The sequence below is a fragment of the Temnothorax americanus genome, unplaced genomic scaffold (assembly GCF_048541705.1).
Source record: "Temnothorax americanus isolate GAGA-0224 unplaced genomic scaffold, ASM4854170v1 Scaffold91, whole genome shotgun sequence".
Classification (NCBI taxonomy): Eukaryota; Metazoa; Arthropoda; class Insecta; order Hymenoptera; family Formicidae; genus Temnothorax; species Temnothorax americanus.
The window spans coordinates 112,273-124,704 of NW_027509814.1; the positions used below are offsets into that span (position 1 = coordinate 112,273).

The 12,432-nt window shown below is 40.2% G+C and overlaps 1 protein-coding gene across 23 annotated transcripts in view; it reads left to right on the top strand.

Annotated features, from left to right (window-relative positions):
• The window catches only part of LOC143908294 (uncharacterized), a 155,743-nt gene that overhangs the window by 38,480 nt on the left and 104,831 nt on the right, over positions 1-12,432 (top strand). For 4 of the 23 annotated variants that reach the window (XM_077425885.1, XM_077425892.1, XM_077425895.1 and 1 more), the window contains exon 1: positions 7,262-7,295. The exons of the other annotated variants lie outside the window; for them this stretch is intronic. In XM_077425885.1, coding sequence (XP_077282011.1) covers positions 7,277-7,295 — 19 coding nt within the window. In that variant the 5' untranslated portion in view covers positions 7,262-7,276. Of the gene's footprint in view, positions 1-7,261; positions 7,296-12,432 lie in introns of those variants that run through there. 23 annotated transcript variants of the gene reach the window in all.

The following is a 12,432-nucleotide window of genomic DNA, read 5'->3' on the forward strand; positions in this document are numbered from 1 at the left end:
GATTGTAACACAACTCGACAGTAAAAAATATTAATGTTTAAAAGTTAAATATTTTGGTAATAAATAATGATATGAAGAAGTAGCTTATATTTAGATTTTTATTTTTGTCGTAAAAGTCATATTTATATTCGATCTTCAAATATTCTCGTAAAAGTACTATTCTCTCCAGAGAGAAAATTATTTAAATCGCAGCCGTCGTTTCACTACGTCGTGCGTCTGATTATCTCGTCGATTATATTTTCTATTAAAGGTTAAACGCCAACGAATCTCGCGTTATCCGATCGAAGCCGTGTTGTTGGAGTTCTGTGAAATTTCATTGAAGAATCGTGACTCGCGAAGCACTACTGCCGCGACGAAACATCGTCGCCGTATACTTACCTTTGGTTTTCATGCACGCGTTGCCACGCGTTATAGTGCGCGTTATTAATATTATTATTTAATGACATTATGTAACCTATTGATTAATTTGTCAAGCTGTCATAAAATAACGTGCCGAAATTTGACTGAAATTAGCCGAATTTAACGGAATTAAACCTTTTTAATTTTAATGCACTGTAACACGCCGTCGCGCGTCAAAAAAGTATATGTATTTGATTGATGAAACGCGTGGAGACGCGCGTTATAACACGTGGCAATGCGTGTATGGAAACCAAGGGTTACGTGATACATGGCGAAATCTCCCTCGCGTATACCAGATATCAATGTGCCCACGTGTGCCAGCAACGACAACCTCTTCGAGAGAACCGACTCCGCAAGGCCCTTATGCAAATTCATGCGCGCGCCCACGTCCGCTATCGCGCCCGTCACATATATGCATTACGTATCGTGCGGTTAAAATAAAAGACGAGAACTGCCATAAGTGGCGATACGGAAATTAATCCGAAGCGCGGATGTTATATTTCATATCTGTTTTAATGATGTTTCGATATCTTATCTATTTCTGTATATTTATCTCTGCATAATTACTGGTTTTATTATACACTTTATGAGGAACTGTTTTTTTTTTTTTTTTTTAGATTTTAATACATAAGTGGTGTTTTTCACGGCGGAAGTTGTTCGATTAACCTATCTCATCGTGCAAGCGACGATGGCGCGAAGAGGCAGTTTCCGACACGAGAGACGTGATTATAGGAAACTATGAAAGCTTATAATTAGTTATAATTGCTATTTACCTGACATCATTACTAGCAAGTGCGACTTTCATCGTCACTCCGAAACTTTCAAAAGTTAAGTATCTCGTTTGATTGCACCGCAGTGAAAACCCGCCTTCGCAATAGAGTCGGAGACCTGATGCCATTCCGGATAATTTCATTTATTCATTATACATTCCTTGATTTTGAACGCGGTCATTAAGCATCGCAACGACTGTCTAGATTTTCTCCGCTCTTCTCTCCATCTATCCAGCGCGAAATTGATGCGACGCTTCGAGCGATCCGAAACGAATTTTGCCGTTACGTTTCCTGTCGACAGTTCCATCCACCTGTCGCGAAGACGAAACCCAAGGAGTCGTCTTGTATAATTCTCACGTGTATATTTCACGTCGAAAACATCAAAGCAAATCCATCATGTTCGTTAAATTCACAGATTCGTGACCGTGACCCGCATATGAAAGCTGTGCAATTAATATTGACCCTCCTTTAAAAACCGCTAATTAATCCTAGTCGGAGACCGAGATATCCGCTCAATTACTCATATGATGCTGTGTCAAAGAACTCTGATTCTTAATTCATTTTTTACCGCGAGATTTGCCGCGACAGAAAAGATTCGACAGATCATTCAACATGGATTTAAGTCGGTTTGACGAATTGCTAGAGTTTTTTTTCTTACAATTCTCTCCAAATTTTTCTAAATATATATTTACGGAAAAAAATTTAGCTAAATTTAGTCGTAAAATATGGATAACTAATATTTTTTGCAGCGAGAGAGCTATAGTTTATAGCAATAGTAGCAAAACCTTTTGTTCTCGCTGCAAAAAATGTTAGTTATCCATATATTACGACTATTTTAGCTATATGTTATAATCTTTTTTTTTCCGTGTACAATCATTTTTAGATTACTGCCGTAATTTTTGCTAGAAAAATTAATTTAAAGTACGCCAAAGAATAAAAAAATAACGTTGTAGAAGTGGGACAGTTCGGTATAACCCTGATCTGATATAAGAGCCTTGAGCGGTATATACGTATCGCGAGTAATAACCGCATAAGACGGATCGCGGCAGCTCTCGCGAACCGTCGAGCCGGATCGAGGAACCGTCGATTATCGAAGCACGGTGGCCCCGGGCATGGCGCATGTTCGATCGAGGGATCGATGGCACTTCAGAAGTCGTCGTTACTATCGGTTAATGCGATCGGATTCGAGACGATGATCGCTAATCAGCGTATTGCGAATCGGTTTCTCCCCGACAGAAAACACAGGGCTGTCTCGTGGTAGGGAGTTCCGTAATCCCGCGCGACGGCCAGCGGATTCCTGAGGATAGTAATTATAGTGCTTAACGAACAACCGCGGGCAGCTGCCACTTATCGACACCGGGTACCAATGAACGCTCGTTTATCAGTCTCTTTCTCTTTCGATCGCGTATCGGATTGTCTCGGAATGAAACGCTTACGCACAGAAACATCTTTGAAATCTTGCGGTACGGAAAGAACATATGTGTATAAGACATTCTCGAGAAAGATTACGTAACGCATTCATAAATAAGATCTTTATTAACTCAATGAAATCTATCTTGGTTTAGCATAGATGAAGATTAAATTTTGTCATGCGAAAAGAATTGAACGAATGCAACTTCAGCGAGTTAGTTTTACTTTGCTAACGTGAAAAAGTTTTAGTTTCTTATGTAATTGCAAGATGAATCATATACTTCCTGATGAAAAGCTGTGAGAATTTTTGACTGCGAGGAAGTTAGCGAACAAGAGAGTACCGGCGCGAGTTAAAGTTCGAAAAGAACGATAACGTGTGGAGATGAGAAATGTTGCTGGCTCGTTGTATCGATATGGTGGATCGCGACACGATCATCGATCACAATCGGCTGCCAGATCGAATCAATAAATAAAAGCATTGCATCTCGCGCGTAATGACGAGATTCATTTCTGTCGCGTCTAACGGGGTCGTTTCTTCCCGGCATAAAGCATCATGCTATTACGGATCGGTGATGGGAATGTTGCGCAGTCGTGTCGTAAATCCAAACGACGGACGGAGAACCGGGAGAACCGTATCGGGAGCCCATAACTCATAGACGACCGTTGCAGCGATTTAAATAAATCCTTTCATAAACATCGTCCGTTCCGCTCGATGCCCCAATTAACAGTTGCCTTTTTCTCGGAGGGGCCCCCCTCGCGCGATTGGGTGTAAAAACGAGCGTTGCGAGACAGATTAAAGGTCACCGTCCTGATTACAAACGCATAATTGCGCCGTTAACGGACGTGTCTTGACCGGTTCGTAATTAGAAAGGTAATGACCAATGCCCTATTGACCCTAACTTTCCGATCGCTTCCTTCCTCTCGCTTAGCGTCGCAATATTTTATTTTATTTTATTTTATTTTATTTTATTTTATTTTATTTTATTTTATTTTATTTTATTTTATTTTATTTTATTTTGTTTTGTTTTGTTTTATTTTCTTTATGAGATCGAACGAGGCGATCGGCCTAGGATCTATAAATTAGAAGTCTGAAAGGACGCTGGAGTAATTTAAAGACGGGATCGTTTTCCATATACAGGTCGACCACATGCTTGTTGCGTGATGCCGACAAAGTTATCGATAAAGGAAAATGCGTTCATTATTGTATCTAGCATTTTAATATCGATGTTATTCGTTATTATTCACGATAGCATCCGGAAATGAACTTTAAATATTGATACGATGTGACAGATGATTATAGATGCACTTTGCGCGATGTACCTATGTTGCTCGCGCGATCGTGGGTTAAAAGACACAGCACACGAGCGCCGATGGATCGATTTATTGCTCGCGAAGGGGGCCGAGCGATAATTATATTATGCAAATGCCGCGGCGAGACTGAAAACGCCAAATAAGCGCATGCACTCGATCCAGCCGCTCACTCTGCATAATCGGCCTCATAATGTGGCAACGGGATTGCAGCTAATTAGCTGACAACAAGAAGTTGTCGTAACGACGCGGAGTCACGCTCCTGAAAATAATTCTAGAGAATCGCCCCAGAGTATTACGTAGCACAAATTCGAGGAAAACCAGATTCCGATTTTTCCCAATATTCTCTCAGAATAATAAACGACGCTTGAGCAGCTCTAATTTAATTCTACGTCTAAATAAGAACCAGTATTATTAATTGACCAACATTAATTAATAACCTGATTTTAATTGCTAAATAACAAAAATGGATTTGAAATCATATATGTAAGTAATTTTAATGATTATCATGAAAAGGATAAGATCTGCCTGGACTGTAATTTCTCGAGTCGACGCATCTACTAATATTTTCTATATAGGTGTAATGAGAAAAGGTCATCTCGTTGCTGGTTAGGATCTTGTCCTGCTCGTGCCCATTTAGCAAGGCGATTTTTATAAACATTAATTAACGCGGTTGCATCCGCATTTCTCCTTTCCCTTTTTCTTTCGTCCTAATCACGGTTCGCCATTTATTTGCATCCAGTTGACCGTTCTTCCTTCAATCCCTGTAATTGCACCTGAATCCCGAGGTCTTTGGAATTCGCTTAGAATCGTTGTTGAGCAACCGCTACGAAAAATCGTAACGAAGCGATAGAGCATCTATACCAACTCCACGGCATGCTACAACGCAAAATGTTTCGCCATACAGCCGTGACATAACTTTCCGAAATTATTGTTTATCTCCTTACAATTTAATGCCTTACATTGTTCGCCCACATTTAGCCGGAATTCAAGTCATTCTAACCATCGCATATTTGTGCTTGTAAGTTTGTCAACTAATGTAAGTTTGGCAATTCAAACTTTGCAATGGAAACACGACTCGAGGATCAGAACTTATTAATTTACTTGATCAAAAGACTACATTACAGATAGGTAGTTGGATCTGTATTAGGAAATTTAAATTTAATTAAAGTTCGATTTAACAATCGTTGATTTAGCTTTAGTTAAAAATAAATTTTTGCGCGATTTCTTTCCGTCTAATCACTCCATCTTTTATTCGAATTAGTTAATAAGTATTTAAAACTATATCGGTGTCATCGATATCGCAAGGCAGACAATTTGAACACGCTAGCACGCAAAGAGGCAATTCTGTGTAACTTCGATCCGCACTGCACTGCTACAAATACACCGATTAAAGGGTAAACAAAAGCGAAACGAGAGGTCTAGGGTGCTCGAACGTGGCTGCAGAAATAGCCGATGGAAAGGCACGCGTCACTACCTCGAAAGTTTTAATTTTATACATGAATTGCTATTAATTACCGACTGACTATGAACGTACGGTATAATCACGACAAATGTATACTCTCGCGTTACATAATTGTTGGCGTTTCATATTTTATTTCGATTCTGCGCGTTTTTCTTGTGAAATTTGATTTGGTTGATTCAAAAATCAACAGGAAATGCGATAACAATTATTGAGACGACTGCTGCGCACGGTAAATATCCAGTGTTTATCGTGATACGGTTTCCGCATATTGCAGCCGCAGAAATAGGATAATATAAATGAGGGGAACGCGAATCGCGCCCGGCACGTCGTGGTTTCTAATTTTACGAACGGGTTGGGTCGATCCTCGCGATACCCGGTCGGCAGGAGGCATCGCTCTAAAAGCGTCTTTTGGAAGCGCGCGCGCGCGCGCTCCACATTTTTCGAGTGTTACCTCTCGCCTCGAGCACCGGTTACTTACCGCCGAAGGCACACGACGCTGATCGCGATTTCCTCGACCACGACGTCTGGCGAGCGGAGCTCGCAGACTGGTTCCTACACTCTCGACGTCGACTATCGGAGCTGCAGATTCCTGCAGACTTTGTCAGCGAAAACAGCGCGTTCTGTCCCGGGCGACGACGGTTTCCCCGATAATACCGTCGCTCGTTAAAAGTTATAATCCAACGAAAAACACGACGGACGTTATTTTTTAACACGCTTTTAGATAAATTCGTAAAGTAATGTTCATTAAACGGATCTCAAAGTAAGAATTCTACCTCGCAATAATTTTTAAATTAGTAACAAAATTGTATCAGTTTCTCTTAAGTGGACCTTACTTATCTTAAATTTGAAGCTCTGCAGTTGTATCCAAAATCTGTGAATGGAAAATAGTAAAATTCTTGCGCAATATACTCCTGCTGATTAAACTTTCTTCTAAGAAAAAAAATTACTTTTTTGGAGAACAGACGAGAGAAAGTGCGCATTACGACACTTTGCATAAAATATATGTTTACGGAAAATATTTTGCTGCATGATTTAACGCGTATCGATACGGTGTCCCGGCGTATTTTAAGCCGGGAGCGAGCAGCTTTTACGACTGTAGGCGACACGTTGCCTAAGGAAATTGTCAACAAATTAATTAAAAGACGGCGATACGAGTCAAGCGCGGTACGTAGTGCGCAACTATAGAGAATTAATAGTTACAGAAGTAACGAATTACAATGTATATACGTATATACATATATTCCAACTTAATAAAGGAAATTGCGCGAACGGCATTTTGCGTTTGATCGTGATTTTTCATGCGACCGCTTTTCCGGTCGGCTCGCTATCGGCGCGTATCGCTATTCAATTAAATTTCCCCATCGGAGTGCAATCGAGCGTCGATCGCCATTTACTACTGTATATATTATCACAAACGTACGTTTCTGCTCCCCTTCTGTTTCTTCTTTTTGTCACATTCCGATGGTTCCGCTACGACTTCGCAAATAACTTTCGAACGAACGATGGAAAATCAATTCGAAGGACAATCAAGATAAACGTCAAAAACGCTGGAAAAAGGGATAGGAAATTGTTTACAGGGAAAATTCTCCCACGTGGGAAACTGTTAATTATCTCTGGTTTCTCGACAGTGGAAGGTATAGATAGATTGTGGTCTCAAGTTAGAACGTTAATTAAAACTTATCGCGTAGATTAATGCAAATTTCCTTCGTCATAAATTAAAGCGACATTTGCATCACGTAACTGGAGGGTCACATATGCTTATTTTTCTTATTAAACGAATATTTGTGTATTTTTAATATCACTTTTTTCATCCAATGTGTAATTTTCTGTTACAGGTGAGTCGTAGATCTGTAAAATTACGTTCGCAGCAGCGTATAAGGATTTGTAATTTCGTCTTTGATTTCGCGAAGCTGTTTGCGCGAAAATGACTGCCCGAAATCCAGGTAAACCTTCATCATTTTTTGATAGCACGAAGATATTGCGTAATAAATGCGATATCTTAAAATAAACCTCTCTCACAGACATTATTTAGATATTATCTTAAGACTAAAAGGATCATAGACTTCACGACATGTCTTTCTGAGATATTTATGACCAATCCTTTCAGTAATTAGCATCAGTATGCAGTTTGCGTCTCATTTAGCGAAAGATCACCTTTCGCAAGAGCTGCTTCAATCGTGCGGAGACGCAAGTAACGATTGAATTTCGAAAATAGACTTGGCCCGATTCGCCCGTAAAATTGCTGTACGACGTTTGCCTCTCCGCACAGTTTCTTTCCGCGTTTTTTTTGCATAGAAAATTACGCGAAAAATCAGAAGAAAGATATATGCGTGCATTGGACAGTAGCGAACGAAGTTCGTGGAAAGTTCCAAAAGAAATTGCTTGAACTTTTGTTCCTCTCTGGATATCATCGATCACATTTGATGCAAAAAGAATATAAGAGAGAATTCGTTGCAAATTTCCAACTTCCAGAAAATTTCTTACCCATTAATATCGCGCGTGTATAAAAGTACAATTATTATTATTGGTCGCGGTTTTACTGCGAAAATGAATTATTGATTAACACGATGACAGTGATATATTTGTACTTTCGTGCCGAAAGAAAGTTTCAACGCAGTGAGCCACTCTGTACCGTACTCTAATCTTTAAATGTATCCCGTTGCCAGTTGGCAATGATTGCATCGATGTTCCAATTCGAGTTGAGATCACGTCAGCTGATAGTGATGCTCCATTTTTTCGAGAAAGAGTTTGATTAAACAAATAAAGATTTTTTACTTTTAAAATTGAATATTGCATACAAGACGTTTAGCTTATCATTTTTAATTACTTGATATAAAGAAGTGTGTTAAAATTTCTACAAGTCCAAAATATATCCATATAAATATATAGTGTTGATAGAATGCGACTATTTTAACAATAAGAATTCTCAAAATCAGATCTGTTAACGCGTAACGGGATCTGTCGGAAATTTAATTGAGTCTTGGAAAATTGAGCGGATATTAACGGATGACGCGGCGGGGATATCGATATGATACGGGTGTTCAATTATTATCAGAAACGCAACGAGAAATGTGCCGACCGTTAATTGTCATTTACCGTCGTTGAATTAAGAGTAATTAAGGTCGGGACAGTATTGCGTGCGAAGTGATAGCGTGACGTGCGGTCTGCCAAAACAAATAAAATCTTAATTATCCGTCGCGGCCGTATTTCTTCGATAATAGAACAATTTTTTAGAAATCGCTAAAATTCCATGTTTCTTTATGAGTTCATTAATATATATATTTTTTTTTATTATCATGGAGAGAGAACATTTTTTAATAGACTACCGGATCCTTTAAAATTAATTCGTAAGTTATATTTTGCTGTACAATCCGTTAATTGGATCTAAGTCAACTGGCAACGGGATACATTTATTTGTAATTATATTTTCAGAGTTTCACGAAATGCCGCTACTTTCGACGTTTTCATAAAATCATAATAATTGCAATATTCGTCATGGCACGATATCAGTTTCACAGCACAGAAACAACTCGCATTTTTACTAAAAGATCGCGGCTAATTACGTGAGAAAGCAAAAAAGAGGACAATTTGTTCGGCAGAGATAACTCATATGTACCGTTAAAATATAGCGTAGACCTTCCTTATACGTATCGTCTCGCTACTGTCATGCTCGCTAGCTATTTGTACTTGTCGCATATAATTGGAGGCTCCTTCAACGCACGTTTCACGTGATCCATTACCAGCTTTCAAGGCCAAAGATTTAAGAACATGACCCTTCTCCTCTCTCTCTCTCTCTCCGACCATTAGAGATAATTGAATTAATCTTACAAATTCTTAAAACAAATAGCTCACCTCTTTTTGGAACTCTGGCCGCAAAAAAATGCCCCGTAATATCGCGATAATATCGCGTAATAAATTTCAATTATACATGTTTCGTTTAGAAAACGCGGAACTCTATTACGAGCGCGTGTTCATTCTTTAATTATAATCTCGCTTGCGCTTTAATTACGAGATTTTCTGTTAGCATTAGCAGTGTCTATACTTGTTAACACTTTGCAGAACTACTAGAAAGCGTATAAAAAATATTCAATATGTACGATTAATTGTTGAATTGATCTCCCGCGGCCGAACAAGTTTCCGGCCGTTGAATCGCGTGTGTGTGTGAAAGCGAATTATTTTTCTAATCCTTTGCCTCGATTTCTGTATTATCTTTCGTCCGGATGGCCGCCGGACATTCGTGCTCCGGATTAAGTGAATCCGATACTATCTGAACTTCACATGTGCTCATCACGTAGAAACAATGTATGAAAAATCGAGCACTTTGTGCTATCTGCGAGTTTCGTGTTGCGTTTCTCGCCATAAACTCGCAGCAACTTTCCTCGCGGCGGGAACGTTGCATCGCGCGACGGAAGACCGATGAGATACATGCCGAATCGCGCGCGATCGAAGATCAGATGGATGTGCGGAGTCGCATGAAGGGAGATCAGGTACACGTCGGTTGCGCTTAGGCGCAAGCAGCCGGACGAAACGATCGACTAACGCGTCGGTCAGGGCCGAAGAAATCTGCACTCGCTAGCAAAGGCCGCTATGCAGGAACGATCTATCGTTTAACGTCTTGTCATAAATTTCGCTCGGGTTAGGGCAACAGCGCGTTAAAGTGTGACAAAAGATCGATTTGACATGCGCGCTCGCGCGCACGCGAAGTTTCTCCCCTATGGCAAAGCGCGTTCAGGCTCGTAAATCACGGTCGAGATCGTAATCGATCGATGCCGAGACTTTAGACGGAACGAATTTGACCCGATTTTGCCGAACGTCCTGTTTCGACGACGGCTGACGCGGAGCCGAGAGAATTTCCGAGGAGAGGAGAAGAGCCAGAAAAATCGGGATGGCGTCCGCACGCGAGTCACTCGCGTCACTCGCGATCGAGAAAAGCGTGGCTTTCGTGAGCAGGTTTTTGGATTTATCATTGTATTCGTTGCGCATGATTGAGACACGTTCGAAGCACGTCAGAATTGTTTCCCCGCGAGAACTCGCGAGTTGCGAATAGAGAGCACTCCCATTCCGTATATATCAATCATATTGTTTACTTTCATTTTGCTCTTTATCGCTCCCGCAATTAATCGAACTCTCCGGCGACGTGCTCGTCGGTTAATTATCGCGTCGATGTAATAATCGTAAGAGAATCCGATCGCGAGACGATCTCATTGTCGAAGGGGACCGCTATTCCGGTCACGGGATGGCGTGTTTGACGGATCGCGTTACCGTTGACCTGAAAGGCAGGTAATAACGACAATCCTTGGGTAAATCATCGTAATGAACGTCCTACATATTCGGCCACAAATAGCATCGTACGATAGTGAGCACGCCGCGATGTTCGCAAGAAGCGAATAAACGGATCGGGAAAATAACGAGAAGCAATAAATAAGTATAATAAGTATAATAACAAAACTATGTCGCGGTAATAAATTTGCTACGATAAGTTGCACGTTATTGATGATAGAGAGAATTCGGAGACTTGATGAAAGTTTACGATATTACAATGTAATAAGCATACATTTGAAGAAATATATAAAAATACATTTACTTTATACATATAACGTTGGAAAATATACGATTATTTTTGTATTTTATATCGAGATTCATGCCGACTGACGTAACAGCCGACGTGACGACACCGATGATATTTTTTTATGCGAAAGTTGGACGTCGATCGACAGTTTCCCACGTCATCATCGTTTAGTCATACGTGCAGCTGCTTAGCTGGTGGTATTATTAATGTGCGTAAGAATTACGGGCGCTACAAAGGTCGTGCGCGAGCTTAACAAGGTACGGAAACACGTGCGTAAAGACTCTGCGCCTGTGTCGCCTCTGTCGCAGGTGCAAGTGCACGTATGTATATGCATACGCAGCCCGCGCCCCGCGCTCGCTTGAGGTTGGTCACGGTTTATGTGGCCGCTTCGCGATATTACGGTTATCCCCTTAGTGCTTGCCGCGTTCAGCATGCATATGTTTCTGAATCACGGCCGTTTCTCCTTAGAGGCCACCCACGCAAATCTGCAATCATCGGACCGCGGCGTTTCGCAATCGCGCTCGTTCGAGCGATGACGACGAATTCGACGCGGCCGCGCCAATGCACATAACGTGAAAACGAGAAATGCAACGAGAAAGCATGAATCGAAGTTCTGCAGCATGACAATTAGATATTGATAAGATTAGATTAAGCTTTTAAATTGAATTTGTGGCTTAAAATATTAATCTGATATATACATGTATTTTACATCGATATTCTTCAAACTTTTCCTCCTCAGAATTTCTCGGAACTTTGTGACTTGATCGTTATATTAGCGTCAGAATAGTCGCTGTTGACTAAAAATAGTTTAAGAGATTCATTCAGAAATCGGTTTCTAACCATATAATTATACAAATCTACATTGTAGACGTTGATTCGACATGAAAAACATTTCTATATTGGAGAGCTCGTTTGTTAATACCGTCACGTACTAGTTTGAAACTTTGTTGGGGACGAGTCTCAAAAACGTCGTTAAAATAACGCTTTTTTTTAGTTTCTGAGACATTAAGAATTCTTGCCAAGAACTGGCATAAAGTCTGAAAATAGGCTGAAATTTCCGTTAGATAAAATGTTATTACGTCCGTTTGCTAGATACTTTTTTGGCTTCCTCCCAAGGCTGTATATTTTATAGATAAAGTTACCAGAAACAGTTCCAATTTTGCACGAAATTCCCGAGCCCTTGAATTCTTTTATAAAGGTCTTAGATACATTCGAACCATGGGTGTAATTCAGAAAGATTTTCAATGTTTTCTTCATATTTAATTATTGTACAAATATACGTCAGAATTTTTTCGCATCGTCGTAGATTATTAATAGAATGTGGATTTTCTCCAGTAATTACGTGTATTAATATCGCGTCTGCGGTAAAGCAACCGAATGAAACACTGTCACGTCAGACTCTGCGGTAACTTTCGAAAGTGTCTAATTAGTTACACTTTCAGACGGCACTTTTAACTGGGCCACCATAGCATGATTGGTAGCCATTAATCAAAACAGTTTATACTTTATAT